Source organism: Bombus huntii, chromosome 15 (genome assembly GCF_024542735.1).
Source record: "Bombus huntii isolate Logan2020A chromosome 15, iyBomHunt1.1, whole genome shotgun sequence".
NCBI classification, from domain to species: Eukaryota; Metazoa; Arthropoda; class Insecta; order Hymenoptera; family Apidae; genus Bombus; species Bombus huntii.
The window spans coordinates 11135613-11155478 of NC_066252.1; the positions used below are offsets into that span (position 1 = coordinate 11135613).

The 19866-nt window shown below is 40.9% G+C and overlaps 2 protein-coding genes across 4 annotated transcripts in view; both read left to right on the forward strand.

The window, feature by feature from the left end:
* The first annotated feature begins 319 nt into the window (after nt 1–319).
* Nucleotides 320–5094, forward strand: LOC126874102 (ubiquitin thioesterase trabid). 2 transcript variants are annotated; one of them, XM_050635745.1, is made up of 8 exons: nt 320–820; nt 1291–2326; nt 2447–2728; nt 2927–3128; nt 3254–3531; nt 3600–3829; nt 3904–4339; nt 4432–5094. In XM_050635745.1, the coding sequence occupies exons 2-8, from the start codon at nt 1614–1616 to the stop codon at nt 4508–4510; spliced, it is 2220 nt and encodes a 739-aa protein (XP_050491702.1). In that variant the 5' UTR covers nt 320–820; nt 1291–1613; the 3' UTR covers nt 4511–5094. The 2 variants fall into 2 exon arrangements, with proteins under 2 accessions (XP_050491702.1, XP_050491701.1); XM_050635744.1 differs by having other exon boundaries at nt 699–928.
* Nucleotides 5095–16271: 11177 nt separating this feature from the next.
* LOC126874123 (octopamine receptor beta-1R-like) overlaps nt 16272–19866 on the forward strand; it is a 46145-nt gene continuing 42550 nt past the window's right edge. For both annotated transcript variants that reach the window (XM_050635804.1, XM_050635805.1), the window contains exon 1: nt 16272–17033. In XM_050635804.1, coding sequence (XP_050491761.1) covers nt 16279–17033 — 755 coding nt within the window. In that variant the 5' untranslated portion in view covers nt 16272–16278. The remainder of the gene's footprint in view (nt 17034–19866) is intronic.

Here is a 19866-nt window from a genome sequence, read left to right on the forward strand (position 1 = left end):
GAGTAATAGAACGCTTTGAAATCGGTACAAAATCCAAAAACGAAAGAAAGAAAGAATCGTAGCGCATCTTAAAAACCGGAAGCTGACATGATATTATCAGTATAACCATAATAGAAAATATTCAGAACTATTTGTGATATTTTACGAGGAAATTATTCGCGTACATGTGTTAATCACCTTCGCGAATGGGTTAATTTGAGAGAAATGAACGGGTTGTGGTTAGAATGCCCGTGGATGAACCGCGTGACGTAACTACGTGAAATGTCGAGTTTTTGCAGATGAAGTGACGTTGGTAGTACTGACATCTGTTTGCGAATGATTGTCAAAACCTATTTTCTCAACGAAGTCCGCAATTTTGCATGCCAGTATCGTAGGAAAACATCATGACTGCGTTCGATTTGTAAAAAGAAAAGAGGCGCAAAGTGCAACCGCGAGAAAGATAGCGCATCTGTTTTGGAGGAGTGAGTGAGTGCAGAGAAAGGTTTCTCGTTTCGTTTCACTCGTCGCGTTTCACCCGTTCGACGAGTGACGTGCCTCGGGTCTTCGTCGGTGGGGAAGAGGATTGTTCTTGGATTTTAGCGCAAATAGAGAAGACGCGGGCTTTCGTCCTCGCGAAAAATTTATCACGCGACTGTGCGTCTTAACCTTTTCTATTGTTTAAATGCAATTAAAGTGGGCTGCTGGCCGCAGTGTGTGATTCCTGCGGATCGACGACTATCCTCACGTCAATTTCGCAGCGATCGACCGATGCATAGTACTTCGATGGAGCTTATTCGCGCGTGACACCAACTTTCGGGACACCAGGCTCGACTTTCGCCAGGTAGCCCCAATTCCGATCTACCACGTGTTATAAGCTTTACTTTGTTCCGGATATTGTATTCATATTTATCCTTGCCGCGACGCTTGCACGACATAAAAGCTCACAGAGGTCAGTCACATTTTAAACCTCGATTACAGTTTACCGCGTTTTGGTTTTGAAATGTTTAGCTTCGCCAACGAATTCAATGTCACGCTTCCCTAGAGGCCTTCGTTCGCACACTGTCATTATTCTCATCATATATATTATTTGCATGTGATTAATGTCCATCGAATGTAAATAAAGGAGCTCTTAATGAGTTTTTTCTTACCTTCTATTTTATTTTGCGGATGTGTATCCTTTTGTTAAGGTTACGAAATTATCTTTGTTAATAAAGTTGACAATGCTTGCTTTCGTTTAATGTTATATACATTTGTTTATACACGTCATGTTCTTTTCTTCATTAGTCATACCTTTTCTTTTTTTCTTTGCAGATTTTGGTAGCTGTCTACATTTACGTTACTGTGGCAGCTTTTATTTTCCTACATACGATCAACATGTTTACCACATGACATGAATTTCATTTTATGACAAGTACATAATATCACTAATATTTATGGAAATTATCTTTGCGTCACATTTTATGACACAAAATATGAAAAATTTTATTACATGCAATAACGGTTTAACAAGTATTTAATGCAACTTTTGACACCACATTTATGCTTTATAAATATTTTTAAGTAGTGTATGAACGTCACATTGTCTACGCATTAAAGACAATAATATTCACACAATAAAGGGCCATATAGAGAAAATGAATAGCAGGCTTGAAGAACAGGAGTCAAAATGGACATGTGAATATTGTACATACGAGAATTGGCCTTCATCGTTGAAATGCACAATGTGCAGAGGTGCCAAGCCTTTATTAGGGGAGGATATTTACCGCCTACGAGATCCAAGCCCACAAAGGTCTGGATCAAATGTCGCATCTGGTCCAGTAACTCATTTAAGTCCAACAGATTCTTACAATGTTAGTTGTCAAAATGTACCATTGGGAAAGTGGTCTTGTGCAATGTGTACCTATCTTAATTATCAAAATACCACACGTTGTGTTCAGTGTGGAAATAAGAAACCTACAGGTCTCAATCAGTCGATACACTCGACTGTAGCCTCGAATTTGCATGAACACCTAGCACCTCTTAGGCTAGGAGATCCACCACCAAACTCAGGATCGAATCCTCCTCCAATAAACTTACACCCAGAAAGATATTATAACTTACAAGCAAATTTACATCCCGAGAAATGGTCTTGCCTTGTGTGTACTTATGAAAATTGGCCAAAAGCCACAAAGTGTGTGATGTGTGGTAATCCTAAAGAAAAAGATAGAAGAGACAGAACAGCCAATAACATGGGTGTTATTTTACCAAGCCCAGAAAGAGATCATAGCCAGCGTAACTTACCTTCTCCGCCTCATACACCTTATATTCATCAAACCCAGAGGGATGAGAATTTGGCTGTGGGACGAAGGTAAATTTATTTTTTACATTTGTCGAGAATGATTGACTATTAATCAGAATTTGATTGGTAGAATTAGCGAGATAATAGCGACGAATATTCGAGTTTATTATAAGTTTTCTTATATTGTAGGAATTCACATAGATATCCTGATAGCAGAAATGACAATTTGTCAACTCCTCAATCCCCTAATAATTGTGACTATGAGCGTAGACTAAAACAGTTGAGGCGTCATACTGATTGGTGCTGGTTAAATGCGTGTCTTGGCATTGTGGAAGGTGACAATGCTCCTGTTGAAGCTTATTTGGCAAGTGGTGGTGATCCTGCTCGTCAATTGACGCATTCAGAAGTTCTGCTTCTAAATAGAAGTAGTGCTTTTGATGTTGGACATACCTTAGTACATTTAGCTATTAGGTCTGTGGGAAGTAATTTTTGACAAAGGATTTCTTTATGAAGCTATTTTAGCTTATTTTATATAATTACATGAGTGTATATATTCTTTGGCGATGTTTCAACTTGTTCATTACACGTGTAGAAAAGTAAATCAACTATCATTGAGAAAGACACAGTTTCCAAATTGTTCTTTACACAATTTTATTATACTTTTGACAGATTTCAAAGAGAGGATATACTAGCGACATTATTATCACAAATCGAGGGTTCTGGATCTGGAGTAAAAAGAGTACCAAGTTATGTTGCACCAGATTTGGCTGCTCAAATTCGCAGACATGTCACTAATAGTATCCGGTTACGCAAGGGTTCTTTCCCATGTTATTTTGTCACTGATATAGCTACATTTGCTTTGCCTGCTGAGGTTACTATAACATTATAATTCTTTCTTTGGGATATTATGGGATATTAGAGATATTAGTCCGTTAAAGATCCCTAGATGTAACGTAGGTTATATAAATAATATTTAAGCAGAAAATTACTTATTAGGTTGAAGATTTACCAAGTATAGTGCAAGAACAGATGTTGGAAGAGTTATTAGATAAAGAAGCTCAACAACAATTAGAAGGTGGCGGCGGAGAACCACCAGCACTGAATTGGTCTTTAGAAATTACCGAACGTTTAGGAAGTCGTTTACATGCACTTTGGAATAGATCTGCTGGCGATTGTTTATTAGATTCTGCTATGCAAGCTACTTGGGGTGTTTTTGATCGAGATAATGCTTTAAGAAGAGCTCTTGCTGACACTTTACAACAAGCTGGTCAATTGTAAGCAATTCTTACGTCAATTTTTATTATAATATTGTTTTACAACACATCTATTTTTCTTAATTTAGTTTTTATCCTCGATGGAGAGAATACGAAGCGTCTCAAGCATCTAGAATGTTGGATTTTACATTAGAAGAGACTCAATGGCAAGAAGATTGGGAAAGCTTATTAGCAACAGCTGCTCAACCAGGAAGTGCTCTAGAGCAGCTACACGTATTTGCCCTAGCCCATATTTTAAGGCGACCTATTATTGTTTATGGCGTTAAATATGTTAAAAGTTTTAGAGGGGAAGATATAGGTAAGTATTGATCGCGACGAAGGTAACATTATTCATAAGATTTATACATAATTAAATAAAATATTTTCATACAGGTTATGCAAGATTCGAAGGTGTTTATCTTCCACTTTTATGGGAACCTTCATTTTGTATTCGCTCACCTATCGCTTTGGGTTATACACGCGGTCATTTCACGGCTTTAGTTCCCATCGAGCCATACACATCGTCTAGAATACCACCTCTTTCGTCTCATGGTGGTGTAGGCTTGGGTGGCGGTAATGGTCCACTTCAACAGCTGCAAATACAGATGCAGACTACATTCATGCCTTTAATGGACCGAGAACATAAACTCTTACCAATACATTTTTTGAGTCTAGAAGAAGTAGGCCGCGAAGAATCTATTTTAAAGGAATGGCTGGATGTATGCAGGACCGAAGGTGGTATTCTTGTTGCGCAACAAAAACTACACAAAAGACCCTTATTAGTAGCACAAATGCTAGAAGAATGGCTAAATCATTATCGGAGACTCGCGTGAGTGATTTTATTCCTTTCTTTAAATTTCGTTCGTTCGATTTAGATTTCGGTCTATATATATAGATGTAAATTAATTTTTGTCGTTACAGTCAAACTAACAACGCACCCTTTTTGAGACCAGCAGTTTTACAAGATTACAGTAGCGATGGAGACACAGAAGATGAATAACAAGGCGGAATGCTTTAAGTTATCGAAGTTCAACCGAGAAGACTTTTTCTATGATTTGTCCAAAACTAATTGTAACGCAAGATCTCAGAGATTCGCAACTTTCTGCTGAATACAGCAGAAAGAAGTGTATGAATGTTATAACACACACACACACACACACACGCGCGCGCGCGCGCGCGCACACACACACACACACACACACACACACACATTGGCAATGTATCATTTTTAAATGATCTTTGTACATTAATATCGGTCACTGAACCACTAAACCACTGAACGTCTAAAATTTCATCGATTCGTATTACTTAATTATATCGGATGTTTATTCGTCATTACAAATAGTTGCTGTATTATTTTATTGTTATTTAATCAAGAGACTGCGTAATAAGTAGTTTCGTTGCCAAAGTGCGATTCTGGGTATCAAAGTAGTAAGTTAATAAGTGAAATTTTTGTTACAGCTAATATCGTTTCTGTTAGAGTTAGTTTTCCCTCTTGATAAGTTGACTATTACTGAAAATATGTAATATTAATCTTCACAATATGTTTATAGCTAGAAAGTTATTAAACTGTTGTGTCCCTGACATTAATAAGAGTTCCTTCAACGTGCGGCGACCAAACGAAGGGTCATAACTTACCTTCCAAAACATCAAGTCTACCTTAATCTCCATTCGATTGCACTCATGTTCACGAATAGCGAAGCCTGCATAATGCCGGATATAATCACAGATACACGTCTTAACGTCATTCGATAAACACCAATAGCGTTAAAGTCATCTGTAAGTAATTATATTAACCTGAAGACAGAGTTTTTAGTTTCTGACGCTTATATAATATAATCAGCTTAAGTTTATTTTCATTATTTAAAGGGGAAAATGCAACAGTCAGCATGCCACTTAACATTAGCAATTCCATTGTAATTTCTCTGAGTTTCTTGGAGTTAAGAATTGGTAGTAGGCTGGAAGTTGGAAAGCGATAAAGGTTCGAAATATGTATGGTAGATATTCTTCCGCTTCTGCGTGTCAGTTTCGATAGATCTGGACCCAATTTCTGATCTCGTTAAACACTTTGAGAGATAAAGATTTGGTTTCTATCTCGATGTTAAAATACGTACGAATAATTGTATGTTTTGGATTTAAAATCCATAAATCCAAAATGGGATAAAAAGGAAGTCACGTTTAGGTTGTAATTAAGCAGACTCGATGTAGAGAAGATTGATAATTTGTTTCTTGGTTGTTTTGACGAAACGCGTCACATAAATTGTGCAAAATACATCGGTGTTATTATATTTATAAGAAGTAAAGGAACGAAGGATAAAAGGATCTTGTCGTTTGTTAGTTGTACAAAAAAGAGAAAAAAAGAAAAAAAAAAGAGGAGGGAGAAAAAGAAAAAAGATATTCGACGAAGAATATACAGTAGATATTTGTAAAGGTCATTGGTCTTTGTCTGATCATACGTGTGAAAGTAGTCGAAGATTGTGGCACGGATCATGTGATTTTTAAAGATAAGTAAACCTAAGGGCGGGAAAAATAATTCTGTAATCGTCTTTCGATCATTTGTTAACTCTGAGCTGTGTTAATATTAATGTAAAAGTGAGACGGCGAAGTCGAATTACAACGACACTTTTGTCCGACTAGAGGCAGAGCGGAGCGTTGTAGTTTTTTCGTGGCCGGTTCCGATATGTGTAAACGTAAACAAAAAAGTACCGATTAGGCTGTACTTTCTTCTGCGCGAACGGAATTTATTTAGAGCGGAAGTACGAGGGAAGTAAGAGAAGAAGGAAACGTAGGAGAAAACGAAGACGAGAATGAAGAATGCGAAGAAGGAAATAAAAGTATAATAAGAGAAGAGCGACATTGTGCGAGTGGATCGATCGAACGGATGGTGTGTAGTCACCACGAACGTAGCAGTAAAATAGTACTTTTATAAAACAAGGTAAAAAGAAAAAGGCGAATATGAGAAGAGAGAAACAAGTAGTAGTACTATTTAAGTACCAAATTATATGCCTGGCGTGTGTGAGTGTATATGATACACAATTGTATACACTGTATATGTATATGTATATGTGTAGACGCATATACCGTAATACGAGGTATTCGCGAATGGACAAAGATTTAATGGTAACTAGCTCGGCCAAATAACGAACCCTAATCAAAAAAGTACAAAAAATCGTAAGAGGGAAATGATAACGTTTCTTTATGAAAACGTGTTATTATTACACATGTGGTATCCGCTTAAAGTTTAGTCTCGTTTTTACTAATTCTAACGTAGTCTCTAGTCCTTTTTAGCACCGTCGTTTTTTCTAATCACACGCTCAGCATGTGATTTAATCATCGCGCGATTATCCGAAGGGCAGCATACGAACGTTCGGATAGAAAGAAGAATATTTCACAAGTCAATTGCAAAAAAAGAAAGAAAAAAGAAAAAAAAAAAAATTAGAAGAGGAAGCAAACGTTTAACGAAGTAACACCGTGTCGAATGAGTAACGATTTTGTCGTCTTTGTTGTACTTTTTCTTCCGTTCGTTCTTTATTTTTTTTTTTTTTTTTCTATTTCCTCTTTCTCATCGCGGTTTCTCATTTGCGCGAATTTAAGCGATAAGAGTACGCGATTACTTTTGATCTATCTAAGTGAGAAGACATTCTCGTGACACGGCGTTACGTACGGTGGAATTACGATGTAAAAAGGAGATCAACAAGAAGAGAAAAAAAAGACGCTCTGGTGGTATTTTCTTTCCCCTCGTTAACATGTAAGTGTTTTTCGCTCGTGTTGCCAGAATTTACTCTTGGCAGGTGATAAAAGAAAAAAAAAATGAATATAAAGATTTAAGAATTTAATCGAGATGAGATAGAAGTTTATATTAATATAGAATATATCAAATAGATTATATTAAATATATAATATATCGATGTACAATAATTCTAAATGACGATTTATTATTATAATTGCTACGATTATCATATTATATTATATTATATATTATGTTATTATTATTATCATTATTACTTACTACTACTACTACTATTATCATTATCATTATCATTATCATTATTATTATTATTATTATTATTACTACTATTATTGCTATTATTAAATCCGTAATAAGAATTATCGAGGTGGATTAATCAAATTTACGTTGCTTTATGCCCTTGGATCCCGACGATCACACGCGCGAAGCGTTTTCGATTAACGATCTGACTTGGAAATCTCTGGTACATATATGGTAAATCATGTTTTCAAGTCGATCCTTGGACGCGACAAAAACGTCTGCATCTTTAAAGTTGCAATTATCCGTTAAAAATTGACAGTACGGTTAATGACATTTCTTTTCTCTCTTTCATTATTTCTTTTTCTTTTCTTTTCTTTTCCTTTTTCTTTTTTTTTTTTTGCAAAAAAAACACGCGATTTCATATTAAAACTGTTTCGTCACGAAAACCGTTCACTGTGACTTTATTACAGTACTACCGTCTGTAAGCACGTTCGCTGACCAAAACGATCTTTCGATGTTGTACATTTTGTTACTCGTGCTTAACCGTTCTAGCGAAAAATTATTCGATTAACTGCGTGTAATCACCGCGAAGAAAGACAATCTCACGATACATGCTCGTTGTAATCTAATCGATGTAAGTACTTACGTAAGACGATGAAAGACTTACGCAAAGCCAAATATCAAATGCAGCGAATCGTTGCCCTGTCGTTGTTGTTGTAAAACGTTCGCCGGCTGTTTCGATATTTTACTTTCCTTTCTTATTTTTCCATCGTTCTACCTCTTTTTATCGTACAGCCATTAGCGAAGCCACGACTGTGTGTCGTTTGGTTCGTTTCATTAGTATTTTATAAGAAACGACTAATGGGACGATCGGAAGCTGTATCGTTGGCAACTTATTAACGGCGAAAACCACGTTAATATTGCGAATCGCGTTTCACGTACTTTCAAAGGCCAAGTTTACGAATCGTTTAAACTTTCGAAAGTCTTCCTAAATTGTGTACAGGACTTTAAAATCGATTTCTCTTCGGAATTACGCATCGATTCGATTCAGGAGAATAGCCTCTGTTGGAAATGAACTTAGCGTTTGATATCGCTGCAAAGATGTATCTGTGTACACACGCGCACACACATAGTATTACAGTTTAAAAGATCGAAATCCTTCAACCGAACCTGTAAGCGGTTAGACACTTTTTTAAGAATCGGACTCTACCTTACATCGACTCTATCTTCGGTTCGATGCTTGCGCCGCTTTGTCATACTCGTAATTGGCAATAGTATATTGTATCGATATCGTGACGTTGTAACAGAGCGAGCTTCGCAAGTGTCATGGCCCTTAATTATCCTTATCGAGCGGTTAATTACCAAATTACGACAAATGACAAGCGCCTCGTCGCTGTAATAGGAAAAAGGAAGAAAAATGTGGTCGCTCGACGAGATTTTCAATTTGAATTTCTATGGAATAAGCTCGTCGCGGATTCCTTTCTGTCGTATTTCCGTACAAGTATGCATGTAAATAGAGTTTATATAATGGTAATATGCGCGAATACAGGAGCACTTAATAAACTGGATTATGATAAAGCTTAAAGAAGAGGAATCTGTCATTCTAACGATCCATCGATTTAACTTCTTCGTTTTATATATTTTTTACTTTCCGACGAAAATATTTTTTATTTTCTCTCTCTCTCTCTCTCATCTATCTATCTATCTATCTATCTATCTATCTATCTATATATATATATATATATATATATATGTTTATATATTAATTCAAGTTTGATTAAAATAAAACTTGGCAAAAGTGTCGTCAACGACCTAGTTTGCCTACGTAGCATCAAATTCCACTACTTATTGCTAGTAACGGATATTCGATATGCGCCATCTAACTCTCATTGTCGATAGTGGCCGGCGAAACAACCGGAACGACGATTCTTTCGTTCAGCTCGAAACATCGCTTCGGTTTAATTAAAGCCGCAACGTTACGTAAGCTTTGAGAATCAGTGGATCTTTGCATGCTCGTCGATCGTTGGTCCACTCCTCGAACGCTGTTTCCTAGCGATCCTCAGACCTTCGTAATTACTGTCGTTTTAACGATGGCCCATCCTTCACACCGGCGCGGCGACCTAATTCCCGAGTGCTTTTCCCACTCGATCCTCCAACCCATCGCGTCGTTTCACGTTCTCTCTTCTTTTTCGCTAATAGAACGATTTACTTTGTTTTTCGATCGGCCAGCACAGGATGATTCTTTTTAAAAGCTCTCGATCAACCGGTGCTCGAGACTGTTCAATTAGCGCGATAATTAAGTCCTTGCCCTCGGCCCACTTTTTACTTTTTCAAACACTTTTTAAAAGATGGCCCGTTGTTCGTCGATATTTATTAAATACCGTGGCACACAGAGTTATTTTGGAAAATAAACGAGGTCGCGTCGATACGTCCTCCCTACAATTATACAGATTCACCAATTACAGAGATATGCAAATTCTTTATAAACTACGATTAATAATAATAATAATTTGTTCGATTTCGATCTGGATCTCGCGGCCAACAAATCCCATACTTCACGATCGTTACAGTTACGTTTTTTCGATACGCTACCCTTTTAGCATTATACGCTATTTATTGTTATACGTTAATAGCCTACGTCGGAAGTTACGTTTGTTCCTCGTAAACGCTGATCGATTATTCGGTGATCGTTTAGAAGACGTTAATCGACGAATTGGGTGGATGCGTTGGAGCGAAGGCTGGTAGATTCTATGCGCTTTAAGATAAGAGGGGAATGAAATGAAAAGGAAATGAAAGAGGAAATAAGAAAGCCACTTGGTGTTTGAAAACTTGTCGCACGTATCTGGCAAAGTTTCGTCGAAATATTTCAAAGCGAAACAACGTTGCCGACTTTTCACGGTCGTTGTTCGTTTTGTTCCACCGATATGCCTATATTTGGAAGGAAATCGATGTCCAAGTTGCGACAAATTCACCAGATTCGCTCGAAACTCTGCGAGTAATTCGAATTGATAAATGACTCGTGATACGACTGTACGCCCGCATACATCCATTTTGCATCGAGCTTTTGTCGGAGTTTAACGAGCCTCCATTCGATCTAGCCTGGCAGGAGAAATTGCGACGGGAGTCGATGAATTAGGAATTACGAACCGTGTAATAATTTTCCAACTCGCCGTCCATTTCCTCTCTCCTGCGTATTCCTGCTTATTCGTTGTTACCGCGGTATCGCCATATCTTTCATATCTCGTCTGTTGGCTGCGTTTCAGTTTTTTCGCTGTGTTACGATCGTACCGTAACGATTGCCGCGTGTCTCCTATTGTATCGTAGAATGTCTAATCAAGTTATAACGTGACGGATCCCGGAACGATCGACGTTGTCGTAGAAACGATCGCTTCTTACCGATTAAATTGCACAGCACGCGTTCGAAAGCAATAACGAGCGATCGGGCGAGAAAACATCGGCCATAAAAGGCTGACCGTAACGGACCGATAGCTAATAAGCCGGAAGAGCGAGCAGCGAGCAGCGAGTTTCGGCGTCGTCCTTTGCGAAAGCGAATAGCGCGTCATTTCCATTCCTACGGTAGATATCTAGTTTCCTTCGGCTTCTCGCAAATCGATCGAAGCATCGAAGCGAGTATCGAAGCGAATTCACGACGAAAGAAACAATCTTTCTTTCGATAAATAGATTTTTCCGAATCACGGTTGTCCTCTATCCCCTTAGCGACTGGAAACGTTCGTGAAGATTTCGACGCAACGTATTTCGTTAGCGGAGAACGATACTTTTTCTGGCAAATAAAATACCGCCGCATACATCAGAAAAATTGTTCGCGAAGAGTCGTTGAGACTGTTAAACCCTCGGATATAACGAAAGCTTACCGATTTCATATTTACATATTATTGGATACTCTGTATTAGAGAGAATGCTCTTTTACGATCGGCGCATGTCCAGATGGAGTTGTAAATCATTTCGATGATCGTTAAGAGCCACTAGCGTAGCTTTTCCCAACTCGCTGGTTGCCAAAATCGCCGCTTTCCCAAGCGATCGTATAAAAAGTCAACCAGATCCGCGCGATAATCAGATCAGGCTCGCAGAACTGGAACTCGACTAATTTCCAACTTGGTTGTCCCCCTTCTTCTACGAAATTCCCGGGGAATTATCGGACGTGGCTGTTGGAAGCAGAGGGAAGCGCGCAGGGTAGAATGGCAAAGTCGGTCGGTTCGCGTCCCAGAAGCCGTCCCGTAGCGATCGTGCCAGCCGAAAACCCGGCGCGAGCGTGTCGCGTTCCGTGTGGCTAGGGGGTGGCGTCCGCGCAGGGGATGCCAAGGTGCAGACGCCCCCGGTGCTGCCGCCAGCTTAGCGGAGACTGGCGGAAAGCGGGAAACCTGTTCGTCCACAGTTCATCACGGCCTCGCAAGCCGTTCGAACGGACACACGGCCTCGTCGCGTTCCGCCATCGCCGATCCATCTCGTCGTGTAAACAAAATCCACGGCCTCGCGTATCGCCAACTATTCTCTCGTCGTCGAACCGCCATCTCCTCCAACCTCGTGTTTGTCGAATCGATCGCGTCCAACGAGCACCGCGTCCGATCGTTAGCGTCACGTGTCCTGCCAATCTTCTCCTTCCTCGAATCAAACGAATCGAAAGGACTAAACGGTTGTCTTTTATTATCGATCGGCAGGTTCGACCGATCGATCTAATTTTCGACAGCGACAGCGACAGCGACAGAGAATTCTTTTCGATGAAAAATTCTCGTTCGGCGGTAGAGACCGGTCGATCTTTGGTCGGACCCGCGGCGGATAATTTCGATGACTCGTTGAAACGAGCTGTGACAAGGGTGCCGAGCGGATTCGAAACACGTGGCCTGAGTTTAGCCGCGATTGTTGCGCGATTCGCTAAATCCCGAGCGTACAAGCGCCGCTACGTTATGTCAGCGAGTTGTATGGTAAATTGTTTTCGTCCGACGTGAGTCGGACAAATAAAGAGTATGTAAACGGAGACGTTTTAAAAACAGGCGTTTAAAGTTTACAGGAAAGAACGCTTTTTAAAAAATATCGTACGAACAAAAGCATCGTGGTTCGTTCTAGCAATCGACAAACGTCAGACCAAATCGATTGGAATCTAGATTAGAATTTAAGATCAAAGAGACTGGTCCGAGAAACATCGTCAAAGTTGCCCTCTTGCGTGGGCTCTCTTGCGTTAAGATCGATCGTGTTAGAAAGTGCGATAGAACAAAGTGTTTCGTAGAGAACTGCCCCCGTGTTGATCGAAAGTGAAACAGAAACGAGTTCGACGAGTGTTTGCGCGATATTTTGCCAACGATATGGGCGATCGAAGAATCGGTTAACGAAACGTTGACCGGAAATAGAAGGACGTTGCAAGAGCGAATCGAAACGAGAGCTTGCCGTCGGATACGATGACGTGCGATACACGTCGGGAATCACAGCACCTGTGGAACCTCGAGGTAAACCGTTTACCTTTCTACATACCTATCCGTTATCCGATTTACCTTGAATATCGCATTCCCTCGAGCATCCGTCGAATCGAATAGTTTCATTGCTCACGGGGATACTGGTGGAAATCCGCAATTACTCTTTCTATCCTATCTCTATCCGATACCAAAGTATCTTTTACTCATTTTTAACCGCACTATCATTCTTTACAATCGCTATAGTTTCGTATGCAGGTCAACGATGCGAGTACATCGCGAATGTTTACGCGTTTAAAGAAAATTTCAATTTGCGAAAATCTACAGTATACACACACACACACACACACACACACACACACACACACACACACACACACACACACACACACACATCTCCGGTACTCGTTTCTCCATTTTCGGTACAAACTCCTGGCGGTTCCATTCCTCTTCGTAGAAAGGTGTACGTAGCGAAAGTAATCAAGCAGAGCCGAGCCGAGCCGAGACGAGACGAGACGAGACGGAAAATTGCAGCCAATCAAGATTGTCGGAAAAGCACGATTCGAAATTTCTATATTCTTGGCGATGCGAACAAGGCGAACAAAGGGAAGAAAGGGTAAGAGGTGTCGTAAAAGCGTTACGAGACCAACGGACGAACGTTTCGACGTCTTAGTCTCAGTCTGCTCGATTTACCAACGTTTCACGCCAGTAGTACAAGCGCAGCATACGCCCGGCATTGTAGGGCTTCCTCGCTACTGCATACTTGCAGTAACGAAGCGAAATTTGATAAAACCGAGCCGATCCGAGACTACATTTTTCCAAGATGAACACTTTGTCGATGTACCAGATGTTCGAAAGATGATTACCAGTCATCACTTGGACGTAGCTGTTGTTTTATCATCGTCGCATGAATTACCTCGATGACGTTATTATCGTCGTATGATTTTATCGATCGTACGATTAGCGGTAAACTTTCGGTAAATACAGGATTATCCGAAAGAATGTATTACGCGTTTAAAATACTTGCACGATGGAATATAGTATCGCGTCAGAGCATAAACCGTCGTGCTTGTTAAAAAGTACGTTGAAAAACGCGTAGAAATTTTACAGCGATAAAGTTAGGAAAATATAAAAGTATCTTTGGCAATTTTTCTCAAACAAACAATACGAATAAATCGATTTATCGGTTACCACACGCTTAACGTGTATGCATATGTAGAGATGTGCATGTAATCGTGCATAATCGTGCATAATCGTGCATAAATCGCGATCCTACGTAGAAGGGGGTCGCAGCTTCGCACCCTTGGCCAAGTGCAGAGGACCAGAGTAGATCTAGTTCCAGGTTGTTTACACTGTGCCGTTACTAACGCGCTTAACGAGTTAGACCGCGAGTTGGTCGATTAAGTTAATCTACGGTAGCTGTACCGTTAACTGTAACGACGATTTAATAATTCTTTGCCTGTAATTGCTCTCGCTAATAACATCGAACGCAATTAACGCCGAAACGCAATTTACGAATAAATTTCCCGCTGTGATTATATCGCCAGATTAGTGGCACGCCGTTGCGAACGGTGGTTCTCAGATTGTGCTTCGTTTCCGGAAACTCGATGTCGATCGCCGGTCAAAAGTGACGTTGAAATTGTGCGGCAGATTCGCGTGATTTTGAAATATCCAACGGGATAGAGTTAATGTAGTTTTATTTGAAATAAGGTATCGAGAGGGAAAGTGAAAAACGAACGAGTTTAATCGACCGAGCGAACGATCGATCAATTACCGATGAGAAGCTGGAACCTGACGTTGAGGAAAATATAGTTGGCGATAATTAAATCGTAGTGGGATTTAATTCGGATGGAAGGAAAAGGGACGACGGTATTTTATGACGCGAATCAACCGTGTGGCTAAATTAAAGTAGTAAATTAGCTTTTCGATTACTTCGATCCAAGGAAACAAACAGCCACGGAAGAATAAAACGACTGACAAGATTGGACAGTGTCTACATATGTATAGCTACCGTTAATAGCCGTAGACAATAATTAGACCAAATAATTAGATTACCGGTCTGTAATAAACGAACAATTTTTATATTGTAATTTCGGAGGAACCGTTCAACGAACCGCGACCAACGATATTTGCTTTACGCTGCATATATCGGTCATCTTTCGATCAGCGTTCGTCATTTATATTTCGCCAAGGTATTGTTTCAGCCAATTCCCTCGTCGTAATCCCGTTTCGTTCGAAATTTAATTTTCTCTACGACGAGAAAGCACGTACGAATTTTGTAAAACCAGCGGATACGCACGTTTTACCGGTTCGATAATTTTTCGTTATTTTTCACATTGTGCGATCGCGAATAAGAGGAATCGACGCGAAATACGATCGTTTCTTTGAAAGTAGCCGAATGAAATTTACCGATTATCTTCCATCTATCTATTACGTACGCAAATTATAACTATCTTCGATTATATATCTATAAAAACGGAAATATCGATAATTGCAATTACGTATGATGATATTTATTCATCTTGGTTGAAAGGCTCAAGTTAATATTATTACGAACCGTGCAAAAATCTTACTCTTGGGCGCACAAATACGGGATACGTAGGATATAAATCCAAGACTTTGCACATTTTGTCCACGTTATAAGCTGAATAATACGCGTAGAAAAAGTAGTTTGTATTTCTAATGCACCATTTCGAATGCGTCCGATTCGTATCAACGACGAAACAAAGTTTCTGCAAGATTTCGCACAGCTTCGATTCTCTTTTCCAATTTCAGACTCCGAAGATGTGGAAGAATCGCACGGAGCCGTGCCTCGTCTCGTCCTCGTTCGAGCAGCCTGAGTCACAGAATGGAAATGCAACCGTGCAACGTGCCGCCTGCAACTCGTCCAACGAATCGCCTCGAGAGTCTCTCGGTTCAGTCCCGAGCACGTATAAGACGATCGTTGCTCGAACCAACGGCGTTCACCGATGAATCCGACTCTGTCCTTACGACTCGCGTTATCCCAGGAAAATGGCTGGCTGGGAACGGTGAAACGTGCAACGCAACTCGCATCCATATCCTAACTTTTCGATATCATCCGTTAGCCAGCTAAAGCAAAGTGGATTTCCCTGCTCCTTCGATGGCCCGGCGGAATCTGCGACGGAATCTGCGACGGAACCTGCGACGGAACCTGCGACGGAACCTGCGACGGAACCTGCGACGGAACCTGCGACGGAACCTGCGGCGTAACCTCGTCGACGAGGTCGTCGAAGTAGCGGACGAGGACGTCGAGCAGCGGCGCGGATCACGGTAACGGGACGGGAAGGGAAAAAGTGCTGGAAAACGCAGCGAAAGGGAGGAGCTGCGGCGAGAAAGATGGAACTAAACGAAACGATGGAAGAGGATTCGAACAACAACACCGATCTATCGAGTCTGTCGAACGTGCTGGTCGATACTGGTCCATCGAATCGTTCCACGAATCCCTACGAACAGCAAAATGGCCACGAATTGGAACACGCGATTCTTCTAACGGTAAAAGCCATGGTAATGGGTTTCATCATTCTGTGCGCTCTGTTCGGCAATCTATTGGTGATCGTGTCGGTAATGAGGCACAGGAAGCTTCGCGTAATTACCAATTACTTCGTGGTCTCGTTGGCGTTGGCCGACATGTTGGTGGCCATTTTCGCCATGACGTTCAACGCGTCGGTCGAACTGTCCGGAAGATGGCTGTTCGGCTATTTCATGTGCGACGTGTGGAACTCGCTGGACGTGTTCTTCAGCACCGTTTCGATACTTCATCTGTGCTGCATCAGCGTGGATCGATATTACGCGATCGTGCAACCGTTGGACTATCCATTGATCATGACGAATCTTCGACTGAGCACCATGCTGAGCGTGGTTTGGTGCTCGCCGACGGTGATGAGCTTCCTGCCCATCTTCGCCGGCTGGTACACCACCGAAAAGCATCTCGAGTTCAGAAGGAATTTTCCGGACGTGTGCGTGTTCCAAGTGAACAAACTCTATGCCGTGATTAGCTCCAGTGTCAGTTTCTGGCTGCCTGGAATCATCATGATCGCCATGTATTACAAGATTTACCGGGAGGCTGATCGTCAAGAGCGGATGCTCTATCGGTAAGTCTTTTCTTTCTCGTTCGTTTAACGCTCTAGGGCAAACAGCCACGCAAAATTATAGTTTACAGCGGCGCTACGAGTAACATTACGATGGTATCGTTAGAGCAAGATAATCGTTTAATTCTCCCTTTTTATTCTTTAATCGCGCTACGTTTGCAAAGGTAAACCCAGACGGTGCGTCTTTATCCGTTTACGAGTATCTTAAACATGTTGTATCGTTCGCCGTTCAACCATTTCTTTGCACTTTGCCAGCCAGCGGTGTGTAATAATTGGCCAGGCGATCATCGCCGCTCTCGACTACGTACGCCGTATAGACGGCGAAGATTTCGATCGTATAAAAGATATTCGATGAGAATTTTAAATCCTAATTTTCGAGGAATTTCGGCTAAATCGAATCATTCGATGGAACAACTCGATCCTGATCTTTCCTTCCTCTCGTCTTTCGCCTTATCTCGTTGTACGTTTCGCCGTTATTTACAACTTTACTTCGCCGTTTGATATCTTCGAATCTGAAATTTGTTCGGCCTCTACCTACCAACTACGTTATGAATTCTTCGAATTGAACGAAATCTTTAGTTTTCAAAGTAAACTTTAACGCTTTGTAACGCGTGTTCGATTTTCATAAAATTCGCGAAATTCGTAATTGGATGAAATTTTTCATCGCAGCTATTCGTACGTACGAGACGAGATTAAACTCGACTCTTTGGTATCGAGTGACGCGAAACACCGTCGACTTCTCCACTCGTCCTTCTCTCCACCTTCTAATCGATATTCCAACGTGCTCTCGATCTCTTTCGAATCTCGCGTATTTTCAGTTCTGTTCAGTCGCCACTACGTTAAATCCATTTCTAGATTGAAACGGCTCATCCTGCGTGCAAACCGGCTTCGACCGTGCTCAATATGTCAATTTCGAAGATAGTTGCACCAACAAAGTCCACTAACAAAGGACTTGTTCTACCGCTGAAACGCGTATTTCATCCGTTCTTTCGTCGTTTCGTCGTATTCTCATAGCAACTAATTCGAATCGTCTCTTAGCACGGTACGTCAAATTTACGAAATGAGAAATATTTTGCATTCTAGGAACAATTGCTTACTTCCGCGCTCCTTACAGATATCGGTAGCAGCTGCAGTGATCAAATTTTCCGATTTGATTTTTCTCGGTAATGGGCGAAGGACCGCGTTGTTTCTCCGCGAAACCGTTCGGCCGAGACGATCGTTTCCTGACGCTCGACGACACTTTCCGCGTCGGTGGCATCGGAAATATCGGAACGCGGTGGTTTCTCTCTTTTTCTCGTCGATCGGCAGTCGTCGGAAATTGGATACGTCGACGCGAATGTACCAGTTATCTCTAGCTGAGAACATTTATGCATCTTGCAAGAGTTGCTTGATTCGTCGACGCGCGGAATTGACGTCGCGTTGCTTCTTCGATATGTGTACGTGCTGCTATGTACACCGAGACACGAAAGTCTACGCAGCTAGTGGTGGTTAACGAACGCGTTCGAACGGTCTTTGTTATATCGGCAAAATTTCAATTGCAATCTCTCTCTCTCTTTTTTAAAGAAAATATATTTTATAGTCATTTATGTACTAGTACTACTTATGTATAGTCATTTATATATATAGAGTAGAGAATTAAACAAGAAATAGGAGTATGACGTTTGCTCGGAGAAATAAAATTAAGCGATCCACGTATAAGAGACAGAGCGAACCGCGGTTTCGATTAAAAATTATTTCCAATCACGATCGTTATTTCTCTGTCTACTCGCGACGCAGAACCTCGTTCGCGTGTATTTTACGTCTGTGTCTTTTTGGCAAACGATTTCACCGTCGAGATACGGAACAAGTAAAGAATGAAAATCGTAATTAAGGATCGCGAGGACCGAGCGATTACCGGGACGACACGATCGCTGTACGAGACGTCCATTTGCTCCGTCCAAGTAGAGTAACTTACGAGAAAGGAAGAGAAAAAAGAAAAAGAAAAAGAAACAAAGAGAGGAAAAGTATCTCTTAAATTTTGTTGCTTAAAGGAACGCAGATGTTGCCGGAACCGCGTTTCCTTTATCGCAGACAAATGGCGGGCAAAAGTTAATTCAACGAATTCGACGTGCTTTTAAAAGCTTACACCACACGATCGATATAGCTTACGGTGGTTTACGAAGTAAATTAACGCTGTAAATGCTGACATTCCGAAAAATTTGACAGTCCATTTATCAACTCTGTTTGACGAGAATTTCACGAATAAAATACAGATTCTAAAAGAAATAATTTATCATTATGATAAAAATGCGATACGATAGAAAGCACCGTAAATCCTTCGTTTCTCACGGCGAACAATTATCGTATAATCGGGAATACCTTTACGCTTTCACGTTTCTATCAAGCGTTCTTTCAGAGATTTACGTCCCGCCGTTGTTCAGCGTAATCGTTCTAGCAACGAAACCACCACTACCATCGCGTCGAAGATGAGACGGAGCGGTCGGAGCTTGCAAATGGGAAGGTTAGCACGTCATCCACGAGGAGGGACGAGGGTCGGACGGTGTTTATGAATCGATCCTGGAATTTTTATATTCTATTCTATATGGCAATGTCAAACACGTTCTTCGAACTCGTCGACTTTTCTTCGACGAAACGAGAAAATCGACCATACCTGTGTTTGTTTAATCATCGATCGGATGAAAACCGACCATTGACAGCGTTCTTCGTCGAGGTCCTACACGCGACGATACAAAACACGATCCGATACTCTGATCTTCGACTAATTTTTAAACTCAACTTTCTCGAAAGTCAGACTCGGAGCGAAAACATTGTGTTCTACGTTTTCGACGCAATAATA